Raw genomic sequence first — 18,628 nt, forward strand, 5'->3', positions numbered from 1 at the left:
TATATATATATGTTTATTTATTTGTAAAATACTCGGGGTATTACAATCTCACCTCCTAAAAAAATTTCGTTGAAATTCGTCCGGGCCATGGGCCTTTAAAGCACCAAGTTGAAAAGCTGCATCCCTAACCTCCTCCAGAGAAAAGGGAGCCATCAGGTCAGAATTCATCTCATTTGTGATCATCGGCCTGACACCCAAGAATGCATCATTCCAACCTCTAGAACCGGAGCCCTGGAAAATGATCTTGAACTGGGTATCAAACTCGTTGCAAATCTGATGGTCTCCAGTACGCTAAATCCCTTCATTATTTTAGATCTTAAGTATCCGGTTTCGTTGTCGACGATGAACAGTGGAGAGATGAAAAAAATGAGTATTAGAATTACCGGCTGTAAGCCAGCTAATCCTTGATCTTTGATGCCAATATTGTTCTTCCCTTAACCGTAACTCCCCCAGCTTAGAAGATATGCGTTGCTGCTTAACCCTAGAATCAAATGGATCAGTGCGTTGTAACTCCTCCAACTCGAATAAGCACTTCTTAATCAACACTTTGTCACACTTAGGAAATTTGCTTCTACTCCATATATGAAATTTTGTGCGACATCTCCTTAGATTGTCCGCCCAAAGAGATACATTAGACTGATTTGTGTTACTCTCCCATGCCTCAATAATAGGAAAAGAATCAATATCATTGGCCCACGAAGCATCAAACTTGAAAGAACGTCTTATGAAAATCTTGGGATTCTAATTGTTGATGAAGAACCGAGTCAAGGGGGCATCAAGATTGTCTTGATGAACATGTGGAAGGCCCTGGGTTAGACAGGATTATTCAGGTTAAGAAGAATACCTACTCAATTGTGGTGGGATCTGAGAAACTGGCGAATAAATTATTGGATGATATCCCTTGGTATATTAAGGGCTACTGCTTCTCAGTTAGGCACTGGCCGCCTCATCACTCAATCAAAGAGAGCGATACCAGCCGAGCAACTTTTTGGATACAAGCTCGTGGAATCCTTCTTGAGCAAATCACCAAAAACAACGGATGGAAGCTGGGAGGGATGTTAGGTGCTGTTCTTGATGTGGAGAATCCCCAAGTGGTGGGGAACAGAGGTTATCGTAGATTAAGAGTGGATTTTGATACTCGGAGACCATTCACAACTTGCGTACCACTTCCCCGCTCAATATCCAAAACTACTAAGATCATGCTGCAGTACGAGGGGCTGAAGAACTATTGCCATAAGTGTGGGAGACTGGGGCACTCCATTACTGCGTGCAGGTACAAGGTTAATCCTGTTTTGTTACAATTGGGGGTGGTATATGATTCCGCCATCATTGCTGAACCTCCCTCACCTCCAATGAATACTCAGTCAAATTTCCCAGATTTTCCCAATGTTCCTACTTCGGGGACTTTTCGTCGTAATCCGACTTCCATGGCGGCTCCGGTAAATTGTCCCGTTGGGGGAGATTCAATTTCCAATGCAGAAGTTGACTTATGCTTGGCACACAGCTTAAGAGACGGTTTGTCCAGAGAAGGGCCGTTAAGAGGTGACCATTCTCTGACTCTGACCTCCTATCGATTTTAGTCACCGAGGGTATAGAGGGGCGGCCTTGGCATGTACGATCCATGTGCGCACAGAAATGGCAATGTCACCATGGCTTTTGGTGGGCTCGATATTAACCAATGGGCATAGGCTGACCCGGAAGTTATCCCACCATGGGCCTTTAGCGATAGAAGTGTTTACTATCAAGACAACCCATAATTTCCCTTTTCTGCTCGAATTGATATTCTTGAGGAGTCCTCAATGGAGGTTGCAAAGGCCTAGATATCTGAGATTGCTCCTATTGTGGTTGTAATTACTGAGTGCCTGGATACAAATGTGATGAAGCCCATTGCTAAAAGGAAGCAGCGCAAAAAAGATGATACTGCTAAGGCACCAAAGAAGCAAAAGGTAGTGCAAAGTCCTGGGCTAAACAACCAGTGGGGCCAGGGGACATGGCAGAGGGAGGGGTAGAAAGAGTCAAGCAGTGATCACACCTACTGTCCCTGATAGTACTGGGAGGATGAACGAATTAGTTTCGACCGTGAGCATCGCTGAAACCTCTTTGGATGAGGAACAAGGTATAGGGGATTTGACCCACCCCCAGAGCCTTCCTCTTCCATTTTCTTGGTCTAAAACAAGGTCCAAGTGTAGACCAATTTTTGGCCCTCACGGGTTGAAAGAGTGAGCCAAAGATGAAGATGGACTTCAGTGTCTTGCAATAAAGAATCGGGTAAACATCACAAGAGCTCCAAACTAAACAGGTTCTGGGGCAAAACAGGGAAGAACTTGTGATAAAAGATGATTTAAGATTTGTAATAGACTAAATATCACCGAATGGCATTGCAGCAAATTTGTAAGAACATTATGAATTCATTATTTCTGGTCACTAGCCAAATACAAACACAAATGAAATGAAAAAGAAAATCAAAAACAGAACACGTTCATTTTACTAAGTTTGCTTGTGTTTAGATCTGCTGAATAAATATGCTGCCTCCATCACAGCGGCGACTACCAAGGTCTCTTGTAACCAACAGGAACATTATTTGAACCAGACCGATTACCAAAGCCTCCCCGCCCTCTCGAACGGAAATTCCCCCCTGAAAAAACAATTAACATATTATTCACCACATTCCCACAACATATCTGCATAAATTAGACTCTTCACCAAAGAGAAACGGCTTTCGTAATTAAATAGTGAGAAAGTGAATCACCTCCATAGTTAGAACCAGATGATCGTGCCATGGCAGACAATGCCGGACTCACAACCTGACCTGCTTCCTGCAGGATCTTGATCAATTCCCTTGCGAATTTACCATTCGACTCTGTGAAAAAGGTTAAAGCAGTTCCTGTTGCCCCTGCACGTCCCGTCCGTCCAATCCTGTGGACATAATCCTCAAGGCTTGATGGAAAATCATAATTGATCACGCATTTTATGTCCTTCACATCTACAATCAACAAAGTAAAAGAAAGGTCAAAAAAGTTTTCAGGGAACCAAAAACATGGACTAAACTGCAAACAACCTTATCCCTGCACCCCTGAGATTAAATTGAAGACAACATTCATCACTAAATGTGCCCACCTTAACCTAGCAGGGATAAGGAGCAGCTTCAACGACAACCACTTCCCATATCCAATCAAATGACCAAGCATAAGAGTCAACCGGGCTGCGAGAGTAACCAGCTCCAGAACTGTGGATGGGCAACAATGAACTTCAACATGTTACGTAGACACTTCAAAGAAGCAGCCATGCCATTTCAGTCCCACTAGTAAATTCAAGTGAGAGCTATCCTTGTACATTAATTTCAACTCTTAAATACAAAGGCTTGCATACCGATGTAATGGCATAGCACCCAAAACAATTTTAGGAAGTTTCCTATTCCACTGAAACTTTGCTCTCGGTGTCCATGTAACATGAGCTTTCCGAAGAAGGTAGTGCCCAGAGTGTATCTATCACAGGGGACATTGTACAAATAAAGAGAAACCAACATGCCCCTCAATCCAACTTATGCCCCTGCTGAAGTAGATAGCAAAATAGAAGTCCCAATCATCAGATATGATGGCACCTGCCTTCGCACCCAAACCACAAATTACATTCTCAGGAACTGGAAAGCAGCCGGCCGACTCGCAACCATTTAAATCAACACCCAAATTTGTAAGACCCCTAAGACTAGCATATAGTAATCCTACCAAGACCACGTGCAGCCACATCAGTGGCAGTCATTATAGGAGATCTGCCACTTTTAAACTCAGACAAGACCCAGTCTCTTTCAGCCTGGTTTTTATCACCATGAATGGACAGAGCTGGCCATCCATCCATTCTCAATTGCTTAGTAACATGGTCACAACCCTTTTTCGTCTCCACAAATATCAGAATTCGGCTCCCGACGATTGAGTCTTTTAGCAATTTTAGCAGCCTGTTAATAATAAATAAATAAATAGCTTAGAATATTGAAGCTTTAAAACTGAAAGCAGAGCACAGGTTCATTATACCAAATGCCAAATTCAAGACAAACCTATTATATTTCTCGAACTCGGTCACAACTTCAACAACTTGCTTTATGGATTGGTTTGCTTTCAAACTTGCTGATCCAATGATTACCTAATGACACAATATATGAGACCGTTACACCTCAATTCGTATGCACACATCTACTTATTGTAACTCAAATATCATATCATAATAATGGGAAAATCTACAAAACAAACCTTATAGGGGTTACGTAAAAACTGCCTTGCTAAAGATTCAACCTCCCTTGGCCATGTAGCACTCCAATACAATGTCTGCCGATCTGGTCGGGTCTGCAGAAATAATTTTACTTGATCAAATGGAACTCTTAAACTTGTTTGAACATTAATTTGCCAAATTTGTATTTGCATATGATACTCGGTGCAGTGATATAGATATTGAGGAGAAGAGCTAAAATTAACTCTGAAACAAAAATCATGTGCTCTTAAGAATACCAGGTATGTTCAGTATAGATATAATTTATAGCAGTTCCATACTCTAGTCAGTTTAGTGTTTTGGTTTCTAACTTTGGCTACTTGCAGCCAATGATTAATTAAGCAGAAAAAATTATGCAAGTAACATACTTGGGATACAATTTTCCTTATCTGCGGCTCAAATCCCATGTCCAACATCCGATCAGCCTCATCCAAAACTAGGTAAGTCACTCTTCGCAAATTTGTGTGCTGAGCTTCCAACATATCTATTAGTCGGCCAGGTGTAGCTATAACAATCTCAACCCCTGTGATATGGTAGAAGTTAGTACAATATGATACCTACACCCCCATTCGTAAACTGCCAAAAGGATATAAAAAAGTTAGCAAGTACCTCTTCTGAGATCACGTATTTGGGGTCCTTTTGGAGCACCACCATAAATGCATGTACTCTTAATATAATTTTGTGAACAAAATTTTACAGCTTCTTGTTGAATTTGAACTGCCAATTCCCGAGTAGGTGCTAATACTAAAGCAATAGGGCCGTCACCTGAATCTGAGTTTAAAAAAGAACAAATAAATAAGTAATGACATTCATTATAATTTTCTATCAAGAAGAGAAGCAAACTAAACCGGTATGGTAACATATACTGACCTAATCGAGGCTGAGCACTAATATGCACCAGAGCTGGCAGCAGATATGAAAGGGTTTTTCCGGAACCAGTCTCAGCAATTCCAACTAAATCTCTACCCTTTAGTGCCATAGGCCATCCTTGAGCCTGGATTGGTGTTGGTTCAACAAAACCCAACTTAGCTATCGCGTCAAGACAGTAACCTAGCATATCAAACAATCAATCAGGTTTTCAGCAAGTAGCATAAACAAAAAACACTATAAGCAAATACTCTGACAAAATAGATACCAGGGAAACTTGCATCCCGAAACGTCTGAATCGGCTTGGGGACATCATGCCCTTCAACAGTAATCTCCCTCCTGCCTCGATAAGCCACAACCTCATGCTCTGACATTGCCTTCACCGAGGGGCTTTCAACATAGAAATTCTTCTCAAAAGGAACCAGATCCCCGAAATCCTGCTTAGGAAGAACAATACCATCCAAATCTCCTCTCGATGAACCACCACCATGTCTACCACCTCCTCTGCCACCACCGAAACCTGAACTCCCTCCTCCCCGACTATAACCAGAGCTCCTACCCCCACGGCCTCCATCGAAACCCCTACCGCCGCCACCACGGCCTCTCCCGCCAAAACTACCACCGCCGTCTCGGCCGATGCTGAACCGCCCCGCCGGGGGCTGGAAAGGAGGGTATCCATTCCTATCTCCTACCGGTCCAGCCGCGCCTCCTCCGTACGAAGGCGCTGGGCCCCTGTACGGGGCCACCCCACCGCCACGGCCGTAGACCGGTGGCGCCGCCGCCGCAGGCGCTGGACCCATTAGGTCACTGCATACATGATTATATACAATTAAGATGCTGAAATTTGAAAATTCATAAAGCAGAAAACTTGAATCGAATTTAAAGATCTGAATCGGAGTAAAGATTGAATTGGAGTACCTTCGGCGCTCGCGGTAGGAGTTAGCGTCGGCGTAACGGTTGTCGTAGGCGTACATCAATGACTGGAATTGCAGGGATTTCTAGGGTTTCTGATCTAAGAAGTATAGAGAGAGAAGAAGACGAAAAAGGACGAAGCTTTTTGGAGCAAAGCTTGGTTGTTGTGACTTCCGGGTGGTCTAGGGTTTGATAGGCCGGAGATTTTGGTAATTGAAATTGAAATTCAGGATCTGAGGAGAAGGAAGAGAAGAGAAGAAAGAAGAAGAGATCGGGCGGCTACGTATATATGGGTTATATTGTCGGGGAGGGAAAGTTAACTGTATTCTAAAGCGGTGTGTTTCGGGACACGTGGCGTTCAGGTATCCGTATGATTTCGAGAAATAGTTACCGTGGTTTATCTAGGGGAGTTACACGGTAAGTTTAATGGCAGTAATTATCTTCTTTTCACCTATATTTTGTAATTTTGTTACGTAATGTGATTTATATTTGACAGATTTGGTTCATCCGTTGATTTGATTTAGTTTGTTACCTTACTGATTATTGGCTGAAAATTTGTATGAACAAACTATTTATATAGACCTAAAAACTAAACGGATAAAATATCAAGCTATGATCGAAAAATGAGTCTTTTAAACCATAAACCGAAAAATCCTCATTATAAATATCCTCATTAGAAGAGCTCCCTTACGTATCACATATCATGCTTGTATTGTTGCACTTGCTCTCTTTGATGTTCTCAAATCGGTTAATGTGAACCAAGCCCTCAGTGGCATGGAAGACTAAGTATCTCTAATGATTTTGTATACATTAATATTGACACGTAACTGATTTCTCTCAAACAAGTGTCGGAGAGAAAAAGTGAAATTAGTAGATTACAATTGGCAATTTCTGGCCCGAGCGTTGTTGGATGTGAGGGAGAAACGGCTTCACCTTAGCATGCGGAAGCATTCGGGTGGTGTGTTTGGAGCAGCAGTTCTATTGAGGATTGAGGTAATGAAGTTGCTTCAATTATCAACAAGTCAATAATACATGATGAAATGGTAGATGTTCATTCAGTGGTTGACATGAGAGATTAATTCTAAACTTGATCACACTGTGCTTTTGTTTTCTTCCATATTCAATCTTCTGTTCTCTCAACTCTAATTCTTGGTACAATAACCAAACAGGAGGAGGTTATTAACTTATCACGAGTACTACTGCATCCAGCAGCTGATGGGTTGCTAGTCTCTCTCACAATTTTGATCACCTCTGTCCTTCAATGTCCATAATCCATCGAAGCGTTTGTTTCATGTAACTATGGCGGTGTGAGTGCTGCTGCTGCTTAAGACATCCGGGGATTTTTTCCTCGTACTGTTAATCAGAAAAGTAGTGTGTGAAAAAGAGTTTAATTAGGACTGTTTTCTACTAAGCGTTACAGTATAATGTATGCAACCTGCATATAAACTTCTTCACTGAAAGTACTTATAAACTTGCCTGGAAAGCATGCCCACTCGTAGATGCTTCTTTCGCATTGGGGACGCCTCTGGGAAGTAGCTATTTGTTCATCAACCATGACCTTATTGCCTTGATGAACGATGCTAACCTCACAATACTCGGGTGCATTTTTCCTAACAAATTCTCCTAGTGATAACTTTTTCTTCTTCCTGATCGCGTGAACAACATAATTGAACCTGTTAAATGCCAAATTGACTCTTCTGATGTAACACATTTACCAAACATGCATGAGCTTAGCTCTACTGGAGAAAGTGAATAGCAATGTAGTCGGTAATGTGATACAAATATACCTTCACAGTCCAAGTTATGCAGACGAAAAAAGCAGGCAGCATTACCTTGAATGAGGTGGTCTTTTGGTTCCTATGACAAGGTGAGAAATCATTAGAACTGGTATGAGATCGGCAATTGCTTTTGCTCTGTCACTGCTCTCCAGGAGCATTGTGTCTACTGTTACCTGCAGTCACATATAGAGAAGATGTCTTTGATATCTATGATTTTGTGGCTATATATGAAACACAGCTAGGGAATGGAACAAAACCAACAGTACCTTAGCATTGTTGCATAAATAGACATATTTCTGCAAGAGGTTCCTCCTCTTATTGTTCTCTTCATTGATGTAAAATCTTACTTGATCTTGACTTAAATGGCTAGTTGATAATCTTCCAACTATCAACATTTTACAGAAGGAAGAAACAAACACTTCTTAGGATTCATTGAGGAAATCATCTCTAGTTGGAATGAACACTCGAGCAGTGACAAATTGCAAACATGTAGGAAAGCCCCTCCATACATTTGTTTCTGGTATCCCATACAGACTTAAATTTCTAGGCTTCATTTTAAGCTTGTTAACAAAGTGTTCATAAGTTTGATAAATGTAACATAACTTGGTTCAAAAGACTAATAATTTGATGTTGGCGACTTGGCAGTGACCCTGTTTGATCAAAATACAATAATACAATAGATTTCAGAGACAAAGCAGACCAGAACTTACAAGAGACTGACAGCGGCATTACCTGGTGTAGGGATGTGAGTGATTGGAGGGAAGACATGGACAAGAAAAACCCGAGAACCAGGAGAAACAGCATTATCAAGCACCCATTTCAGAACATCAGTGTCATCTTTACCAACAGCTACATAAACATCATTGACACCTGCAATATCTCTACTACTGCTGCCTGCAGTGATAGCACTTGTACTTGTGATTTCCCCTCCCAACTCCACAATCTCCGGCGAGAAAGTCCTTTTAGGACTATAGTCCTTATAAAAATCCTTAGCTTCCACCGGAACATAACTATCATCGCCTTCCATAGAGGCGTGGAGAATCAGAACTAGTACACAATGAGAAGAAGAAAGAGAGATGATAGGGTGTGGGACTGAAAACAACAAGGGGAATGGATGTTAGTCACTTGGCTGTTTTATTGTGAAAGAGGCGTTTCCTTCAAAGCCACTAAGAAAAGGTAAGATTCTTTTTTGTCAAGCCTAACAGGCTGTTTGGATATGTCAATGTAGCTCCTCCTCCATTTTCTCCTAGCTAGGTGCCTTTCCTTGTTAAAGAAAACTATCTCTTCTGTGTTTTTCCTTCTTCTTTTTTCAACGCCATAGATTTTAGTTTCTCAGTCCTTTGTGAATGACCTCACATTTCCAGAAAAGGGTGCAACATACATGAGAGGATCATGTATAACAAGAGGAGTTGAGGAATGATGACCTTCTATAGAGTTAGGCATGCATGTGGACTTGTTGAATGTGATGTTTGCTAGAACAAAGCACAAAATTAAAGCAAAGCAAAAGGAGCAGGCCGGCCTTATATTCCATTCCACTCAAAGTGCCAAAGTGGCAGGAAATTGCTGCATATAATTCAATGCCTATGTTTTACCGAATCTTTGTCGCCACACAAGACTTTTAACATGCATCAAGTACTTACAAACAGATTTGGTGAGAACATTCAGATTTTGTGCAAACAAACATAACATACTCCACATTTTCAACTTAAATGAGTACAAGAAACCTTAACATCAGTATAATAGTATGCTAAGAACAGCCAAAGGTTTACATAGCTACTGTCAAATAAAGCTTAAAGAAATGAAATGTTTTACACCTTTCATGATCACAGAGATGGCAACAATGAGTGACCACATTTGTTTAGCTATATTTAGTCCTTGATCAATCAGAAGGTGGAAGACTATAAATTGTATGATCTACGTTAGAAAATACTGAATTTTGAAATTTTAGGTAGGTGACATAGAACAGCTGCAGCAACAAATGGACTTAGTTTTTGTACTGCTTGCTATCAGTAAGTTTACATAGGGGTTTCCTAACTAGATTGGATTGAAACCATTGATGTTATCAGAAACTGTAAATTAGATTCCTAGACTCGTTGGGCATCTTTTGATTCTTTTCCTGACTAGAAAAGAAAAAGTCGGGTATTTTTGTGACAGATTTGAAAGCCTAAGAAATCTAATTTACAGTTTTTGATAACATCAATTGCTTCAATCAATCAATCCAATCTAGATAGGAAATTTTCAAATTTGCCTGAAGCTCACATACTTGTCACATCCAGCCAGCCTAGCTATACTGTTCAGAGCCCAGATAAATCCAAGGTTTTCCTGCAAATGAGCCCAGCTATGTCAATTATCAATTTGCTCAGACTTGACGTGAAAAGAATTGATCAATATTTCTGCACTAGGCTCAATTATATATATCAAGCTTGATTGAGTTCTTTTAACCTCCACTGGAGACTGAACTAGTTTATTCCTAGCCTAGCAAAAGACATGCTTTGCTGTGTCATCATTTTCTTATAGACAAACAGCATGGAATCATTTTGTGCTCTCTTTGCTAAGCCTGCACTAATCATAACCAAACAAACAGGTTGACATTAGAGGCTTTTTCTTTTTAGCCAAATTGCTACCCTAACTTTCATATTGGTGTCAATTTGCTACCCTAACTTTCATTTCAGCCAATTTGCTACCCTGGGTTTTCGTAATTAGCCAATTTGCTACCCTATGTATTATTTCTGCTGATTTGCTACCTTATGTTTTCAAAATTAGCAATTTTGGTACCTTTTTGTCATTTTAATTTATTTATTTATTTATCCAAACATGAATTAATTTTGAAAATCGAAGCTTAAAGTTGGTCGATATTGAATTTTCGATAAGTAGATTGGTTAATCTTGAAACTCTAAAGTAGCAAATTTGATGAAAGGGTAGGGTAGCAAATTGGTAATTATGCCGACATTATATTAGTAAATGGACTTGACATTAGATTCTTAGATCATAGCAACTATCATACATTGAGATGGACAATTATGCTAACTTTGTGATATCTATGTCTAAATATCTGATTAGATAAATTTCAGGGAACTCATGATTGAGTATATTGATTATCAAGAAACTGGAGATATACATGAGCAGAAGAAATGGATTGTAACTCTTAAGTCTTAACTCTGTTGTGGGATAGAGATCAGAGTAATCCTGGAAGCCATAAAAGGTCGGTCCCTAATCCCTATATGTGCACACTCATCAGTACAACGTTTTCCAGTAATTAATCCCACATTGATATATAACCTTGTGAGTGCTGTGTAGAAGATCATATTTCCTCAACCTTCCTCGTTAATCTGATCATCTGATGGCATTCCAGATGAACAATCAAGGTCGGTAGTTGGTACTGAAATTTCTGGTTCATTTCTAGAACATATATGTTTCACTGAATATTGCTTTACATATATGGTGATTGTTTTGATCATATATGTAGTACAGGCAACAAGTATATATATACTGTGAAGTGGAGTAATAGATGATAACCATATAGAAATCAAAACCTATCTTAATTGGCATGTAATGATGGTATAGAAACTGGAATTATTAAAGTGCCACATAAATTGGCTAAACTGTTGTATAATGCACTGCCCACTTCAAAGGAGACTACATTGTCACATGTCTGATTTACACAGATGAGTGGAATTGTAATGATGTTGAGGGTCAATGCATTTTGATGGAATAAAATGAGTTTGCGGTGTCTTAATCTTTATCGTTAATTCATCGTGACATTTTAATTTCGCTACATTCAATGATTGTCTAATTTAATATTAAAATTTTGATTGTATGAGGTCATGATGAACTTGAAACCTTTAACGCCAAAAAAATTAGATATAAACCCACAAAATCAAGCTCATCATAGATTTACCAGAAGCACAGGATCAAAACAATCTCTATACAAACATCCATCATTGATCTAGATGCTACTTCTATCACAGAATTCCACTAAATTATGTCCAAAGTTTCCATCAATTGACAGCAGTAACCAACTTCGAATCAAGTGACTATTCTCCAATTAAATGGAAGAACACACTCCACCTTCTCAGATTAACAGCATTCATTGACTCTTCACATTACTTGTTGGCTTTTCACCTTGCATTCTATCCATTAGATAAACTATGGTCTCAGAATAATGTGCGAAATCTCATTTTCCAAAAGTAAGACAAACAGAATATTAGATAAGAAGGTTACACTAGGATGGACCAAAATTCCACTATAAAATAAAGGGAATGTCTGAGCATAAGCAGAACAAAAACGACTTTCATCACAGAAATTCAAAGATGGTCATATCAGAAATCTTAAAAAGCTTGCCAAACAATTTAGAATAAGATACGACTCTTCGATGGCATATGCATGACGCATAAGTGTCCAACCCTCAGTCCACAAGAGCCTATTTGTCAGCTTATTACTGGGTTGAGAGGATGTAATAGCAAATCACAAGTAATATTAGCCATTGTTGATGCATGTCTCGTTCATAGTTTGCAGCTGAAATTGCAGACTATATGTATCTGGAGATATGCTATATTGCTATATAATTGACAGGCACTTCTGGAAGGTAGTGGTGGGCTAGCGATGGATCTTAGTGGATTCAAGCTTTTTTAGAATCTGTAGCTCTTTATATTGAAATCTCTTTAGCACTTGGTGAACTCAAGAACTAGTACTGCCTGGCTGAAACTCAAGCTTGAAGTTGACATGGCAAGAACAACTCTTCCGGCTGTTCTCAAGGTCCTCATGGCTTTGATATTTGCTGCTTGGGTTTCCCTTTGGCTTATCAAGCCAACTCAGTTTTGGACAAGAGAATGGAAAGCAGCTGAAGATTTAGCAAGGCCTACTTTGTTTGGATATTATGGTACACGATTGATATTTCATTCTATTTTGTTTTGAGGATAGGTAAGCACTTAGAAATGTAATAATGTTATTGTGTTACTTTTTCTGCAGGTCTTAATTTTGCTGTGTATATATTCCCTCTTTTTGCTCTGGCTATTCTTGGTTCTATATACTTGAATTTGAAGCCCAGGGAGCCAATTAGGAGGTAGTAGATCGATCATTTTATGTTTATGCAATTACATAATGATTACTTTAAGATATGCCAACTGAAATTTTACTAGTGTGCTTAATTTGGATATGACAGAAAAGGGAGGAGAGTTTTTGCTGGTTTCTCAAATCCATTGGTGGTGAACAGTCTTCTGGGAATTTTATCTAGTATTGAAATTGTTGCTGTCTTCCTCTTCATGCTCTTCTTAGCTTGGACTTTCTATGTCCGAATTTCAAGTGATTTCAAGAAATTAAAGCCTGACAAAGCACTTAAACTGAATCTGTGAGTGAACCCTTCATTGTTTAGTGTGTAGTGACTATAAAGACAAAATTATAGTTCAAGTGTTAATGCCATATGCTCAACTGTGTATCTCAGATGGCAACTCAAGTACCTAAGGGTGGCAACTCGGTTCGGTTTGTTAGCAGAAGCCTGCCTGGCTTTTCTTCTTCTCCCTGTACTAAGAGGTTTAGCCGTATTTCGGATACTTGGCATTCAGTTTGAAGCTTCAATAAGATATCATATCTGGCTTGGGACTACAATGCTATTTTGTGCTACTTTCCATGGTGTAAGCACCTTGTTCATTTGGGGGGTCAGCCATTATATTCAAGATGAGGTAGAATCCTAGTCCTTTTCAATTGGTTTTATTCAATATAAAGACTTCATGAACATTACTGATGTTTTGGTGTAATTCATTCAATAACAGATGTGGAAATGGCAGAATACTGGGCGAATATACCTTGCTGGGGAAATCTGTCTGCTTACAGGGTTAGTGATTTGGATCACAGCACTGCCTCAAATAAGGAGAAGACAATTTGAGATATTTTACTACACACACCATCTCTACATGGTTTTCCTATTGTTCTTCTTGTTTCATGCCGGAGATCGGCACTTCTACACCGTCTTCCCTGGAATATTTCTGTTTGGACTAGACAAGCTACTTAGGATCATACAGTCTAGACCAGAAACTTGCATTCTATCAGCAAGAGTCTTCCCCTCTAAAGCTATAGAGCTTATACTACCAAAAGATCCAGGTAAGTTTCCATACTCATCTTTGGTAATAAGTAACACATTTGGCTCTAATGTTTCATCTGAAACAATTTGGCTCTGATTTTTCAGGACTCAAGTATACGCCCACAAGTGTCCTATTTCTGAAGGTACCAAGTATATCTAAATATCAGTGGCACTCATTCAGCATCATATCCAGTTCTAGTGTTGATGCCAATTCAATGTCTATCCTGATTAAATCCGAAGGATCCTGGACAAGTTCTCTCTTGAATTTGATACAAACCGAGCAGAAGTCAGATGCTGATCACATGAAATGCATACCTGTTGCAGCAGAAGGTCCTTATGGACCTGCCTCAATGGACTTCCTAAGGTGCACCAATATATATATTTCACCCTTTCATGATACTATTACTGGCATAACATATAGCGTTATAGACACTAGTACACGGTTATAAATTTGAAATCTTGTGCAGGTATGACAGTCTACTTCTTGTTGCTGGAGGAATTGGGATAACCCCATTTCTGAGCATCTTACAGGAACTTGTTGCAGCACAAAATAGCGGCCGATACAAATTCCTACCTAAAATACAACTTATATTTGCTGTCAAGAAGGTCCAAGATATATGTCTATTGAACTCAATTTCACCTCTAATCTTCAACCAGCCAGTTGAAAAGTGCCATCTGAAAGTGAAGGTATATGTGACTCAAGAAGAGCAATCTGGTGTCACAGTAAGAGAAGCACTACTATATGAGTCTTCTCGAGTGCAAACAGTAAACTTTGACATCAAATCTTCGAATCATGCAATAACTGGACTCGAAAGTCCACTCTGGATGGCTGCCGTAGCTGGAATTTCCTGTATCCTGTTTCTCATTTTTCTCATCATTTTCAACCACATTTTCATTCCCTCCCAGGAAAAGGCTACCAAAGGAAAGACTCCTTCTTTGGTTGTAGATCTGCTCATCATATGTTCTTTCATCGCAGTGCTCATCTGCATCATCTTTGTACCACTTTTTATAAGATGGAGAAGACTAAAGAAACAGAACCCTCCAGTATTCCCAAAACAAGGCAAAGTATTGGAAATAAGTCCAGCAGAAGCAAGGGATACACTTGAGGAACATGAAATCCATTTTGGAAGAAGGCCTAATTTTGAAGGTACTTACCATATTCCTTTTTCCATTAATCTAAACTCAAATTTGTTTTCTAGGACTTTTTTTTTTAATTGTTTATTTTCTAGGACTTACATACTAACATTTGGTAAATCTGAGCAGAGATCTTTGCAAAATTTCCAAATGAGATTGGTGGATCTGATATTGGAGTCTTGGTCTGTGGACCTGAAGCTATGAAAGAATCAGTGGCATCAATATGCCAGCATAAGTGTGGAGGTTTAAAAGCGCAGAAAGCCAATTTCAGTTTTCACTCTCTCAGTTTTGCACTCTAGTCACAGACTTCCACCAGAAATTATCAGATTCCCATAACCAAAGTTCAGAAGATAGTTAGATTTGCATCCATAAGTATATATTGAAAATCTGAAATAGTTGTGTGTCTGCTGATTGGTCACTTATGATTGCTTCTTAGGCAAATACATCATGTCTTTTGTAGTATATATCTGATTTCAAATCAGTGTGCTTCTGTCATACATATCTTTAAGGAAAAACTAGATGATACCTTACACAATCTATTGATGTAATATCATTGATGATTCAACATTGATCTAAAGGCGTGCTAATGGATTTTGCTCAACATTACCATTTGGAGAAAGCAACTGGAGGAACTCTGAGTCGCGCTCGAACTTGGCCATGTCTTCCTCCTTGAAGTTAAAATATGACTCTATTCCATCACCCGTTTTGGTGTCCATGAAAATTATCTGGTTGCTGATTTTCATGGAAGCCATATTCACCCACACAGGCTTCCCCCAACCAAAATCAGCCTCATAGATTGGAAACCTGCACACACTCGAAAACGTTAGTGTAATCAGCTCTCCTTTTGCAGCCCTCTCCATCCTTCTCCTCATGAAATCCAAATGCTCCTTATAGCCATCTTGAAATTTCCTCATATACTTATTGTCAATCTTGTCTATTTCCTCAATCACCTCCCTCACAAGGCCACCACTCTCCTCCCCATCAACCAATGTTGGCGTCGCAGTTGCTGCCCGGTAATAGTTGCCAAAGCTATTCTGCTGGAGAGGTGGTTCAAACCTCGACCGAAGATCCATTATATACACAACCGTGTACAACCTTCTCAAACTCGATTGTTCTTCTTCTTTTGCAGCCGCGGCCTTAAACCTGTTCCACAAGAAAGCAGACAATGCCTCAACGCGAGACGGCCGTCTCTTCATCTCCATTTTCAGTCTGATGCTCTCTTCATACGTTGCTCGTAAAGCTTCAATCTTCAACCCATCAAACACAAACCTCTTGCTCACAACGTCATTCCTTTTCGGAATAGGAACTCCATTATACCCTTCCATATTCTTCGGTGGGAAGATCGAGGCTGCTGAGAAGTCCACATCCACGTCTGCATCTCCACAAGCAGTTGCAGCCCAGTTCCTAACAAATGTGAAATAAGACAAGGCATCTGCGAGTCTATGCGAAACGCACACCCCAACAGCAACTCCTCCACACGGAAACAGATTGAGTTGAACTCCGAGAGGTATCTCTGTCAGCTCGTCGAGCTTGAAAGGCAGCAAGCTGTTCAGTTCGGAGAGGGAGGGATTGGTGATGGCATCAGAGAGTGAGTGGGATTTGACTCGAGCTTGGTGGAAGGGGATTCCATGGTCGTTGCAATCCACGAAGAGGTTGAATCGGACTCGGCCGGCTAGAGGGTAGTAGTGAGTTAAGGTTTTGGAGAGAGATCTCTTGAGGTGGGTGGAGATTTGAGAGTGGCTGTGGGTGTTGGGGAGGGAGTAGAAGTAGAGGAAACCGATGTAGACGTGGGGAGCAAACTGGTCGAGAAAGGAGAGTTGGTGACGGGGGAGATGGTGAGGGGTTGGGGCTGAGGGTGTTACGGTCTCTAGGGAGATTACTTCAACTTCCATCTTCATTCTCATTTGTCTGCTAAACTTTCTGGACTTCTTACCAAACAGAGTATAAACAAATGGCTACTTTATTATACACTAGCCTACATAAATGTCAATTGAGAAGAAAAAAAAATGTCATACATCGACCCATGTGGTGTGGTGATTACAATGTTTTGTACTCAGCTGAACGAAAGGTTTTTTTTTTTTTTTTGGAAAAAAATTTTATGTGAGAGTTTTGTTACGTTACATCATTATCGTCGGGACAAACCTGCAACTTCAACCTTAAAGAACTAACAATAGACACGTACTTGTCACAGCAGCCTTCAAGTATAGATTTCCACATGAGAATTTACAGATCGCGAACTAATGAGTCTTATTGGTAACGGAGATCGAACTTGAATGGGGTCTCTACCACAAACCCGTTATTGTCAACTGAGCCAAACCTGGTTGGCAACTGAACAAAACTTTTTGAGAGGTCATAAAGGAAAATTAATCTTAGTCTAGTAGGATCTTTCAAAACTATTTCTCAGGTGATCCCAACTTCACGATTCACAATGTTAGTAAATTCACACAACAAATTAACAAGCGTAATACTTGATCCTCAGTTCTTCAAAGCTGATGAAGATCTTGTTTTACTTTCAACTTATGTTTCAAAAGGCCAGAAAGCAACCCAACCGTCGTCATTCCAACAGCAGACAAGACTAGGAGCATACTAGGCCAACGCAACAACCCTTTTGAAGGCTTGCCTTCTTCCTCAATCGGCTTTCGACACACAGGACACAAGCGATTCCTCTTTAGCCACTGAGAAATGCAATCTCCATGGTAAAGGTGTGAGCAAGGCAAACTAGTAATATCATCAGTACTCCCTTGATCGAGGCCCTCCATACAAATCGAGCATAAAGGCACACGTCCATCACCAGCTTCTTCATCCAAAGTGTCAAGTTTCACTTTCTCCAGGCCATCGATGGCAGACTTGGTTGCAGGAATGAGAGATTCATATGAATTTTCGTCCATGGGATCCCTTGACGTAAGCCAATCAATGATTTCTTGAAGATCCTCAACACATCTTTGGACTGTCACATCCTCCGAGCTTAGGTCACTTGCGTTGCCATTACTATCCCAAAAGCGGACAGTCACATCCCCTAAGCCAACAATGATGGGCAACTCAGGCACGGCCACTTTAACCACCTCAAATAATTTGTTAACAATTGCTTCATGCTCATGTCCTGGGACACCAATGGCTGAGAGAACCTGAGCCATGACCTGTCTATAATAAGGTCGGTACCTCAATTGCTTGAAACTAGAGCTAAGCACAGAAACTTGGTTTTCCATAACAAAGTTTGCTTCATCGTCGACAATGGGTTCTGGAGCCTCAATGCAGCTGCAGTTTCTGGTTACCTTGAAGAGCCTGAATCGGATTAGTGTCTCGAAATCGTTTTCTCCGGGTACACTTGTGTCCCTTTGAGTCACGCTGCTCAACAAAAAATTTGTCTCCACCGGCATGCTTTAGAATCGGAGACTGGAAATATTCTATGACACCAGAACAATGATAATCAAAGCCCTCTCCTCTTGTTATCTCAACGAGAAGGAATGAAAAAGCTAATTAAAGGAAGTAACCTAGAGAAACTAGGTAATCTAGTCCAATTAGAATTAGGGTACAACTATAAATCCTAGCCGAGAGTATAAAAGAATAACAAAAAATTAACAATAAGAGTAAAGGACTTTCT

General features: G+C 40.1%; 4 protein-coding genes across 4 annotated transcripts; 1 reads left to right on the forward strand and 3 right to left on the reverse strand.

The window, feature by feature from the left end:
- Window positions 1-2,338: 2,338 nt before the first annotated feature.
- Window positions 2,339-6,270, reverse strand: LOC101310702 (DEAD-box ATP-dependent RNA helicase 30-like). The gene is made up of 10 exons (XM_004299087.1): window positions 6,046-6,270; window positions 5,396-5,934; window positions 5,131-5,310; window positions 4,870-5,031; window positions 4,629-4,783; window positions 4,245-4,337; window positions 4,052-4,137; window positions 3,726-3,952; window positions 2,750-2,983; window positions 2,339-2,635 (listed from the first exon to the last, which is right to left on the reverse strand). Exons 1-10 carry the CDS (start codon window positions 6,099-6,101, stop codon window positions 2,547-2,549), a joined length of 1,821 nt encoding a protein of 606 aa, XP_004299135.1. The 5' UTR covers window positions 6,102-6,270; the 3' UTR covers window positions 2,339-2,546.
- Window positions 6,271-6,971: 701 nt separating this feature from the next.
- On the reverse strand, window positions 6,972-9,143 carry LOC101310994 (U-box domain-containing protein 35-like). Its single transcript, XM_004299088.1, has 5 exons — window positions 8,550-9,143; window positions 8,084-8,202; window positions 7,872-7,990; window positions 7,516-7,712; window positions 6,972-7,392 (listed from the first exon to the last, which is right to left on the reverse strand). Exons 1-5 carry the CDS (start codon window positions 8,842-8,844, stop codon window positions 7,364-7,366), a joined length of 759 nt encoding a protein of 252 aa, XP_004299136.1. The 5' UTR covers window positions 8,845-9,143; the 3' UTR covers window positions 6,972-7,363.
- Window positions 9,144-12,278: 3,135 nt separating this feature from the next.
- On the forward strand, window positions 12,279-15,537 carry LOC101311281 (ferric reduction oxidase 8, mitochondrial-like). Its single transcript, XM_004299089.1, has 8 exons — window positions 12,279-12,696; window positions 12,786-12,882; window positions 12,979-13,164; window positions 13,258-13,495; window positions 13,586-13,913; window positions 13,999-14,257; window positions 14,361-15,040; window positions 15,157-15,537. Exons 1-8 carry the CDS (start codon window positions 12,540-12,542, stop codon window positions 15,324-15,326), a joined length of 2,115 nt encoding a protein of 704 aa, XP_004299137.1. The 5' UTR covers window positions 12,279-12,539; the 3' UTR covers window positions 15,327-15,537.
- A 62-nt stretch (window positions 15,538-15,599) lies between these two features.
- LOC101309938 (vinorine synthase-like) lies at window positions 15,600-16,919 on the reverse strand. The gene has a single exon (XM_004300960.1). The coding sequence runs from the start codon at window positions 16,917-16,919 to the stop codon at window positions 15,600-15,602; it is 1,320 nt and encodes a 439-aa protein (XP_004301008.1).
- Between the last annotated feature and the right edge of the window lie 1,709 nt (window positions 16,920-18,628).

Source organism: Fragaria vesca, linkage group LG5, assembly GCF_000184155.1.
Source record: "Fragaria vesca subsp. vesca linkage group LG5, FraVesHawaii_1.0, whole genome shotgun sequence".
In the NCBI taxonomy this organism is placed as follows: Eukaryota; Viridiplantae; Streptophyta; class Magnoliopsida; order Rosales; family Rosaceae; genus Fragaria; species Fragaria vesca.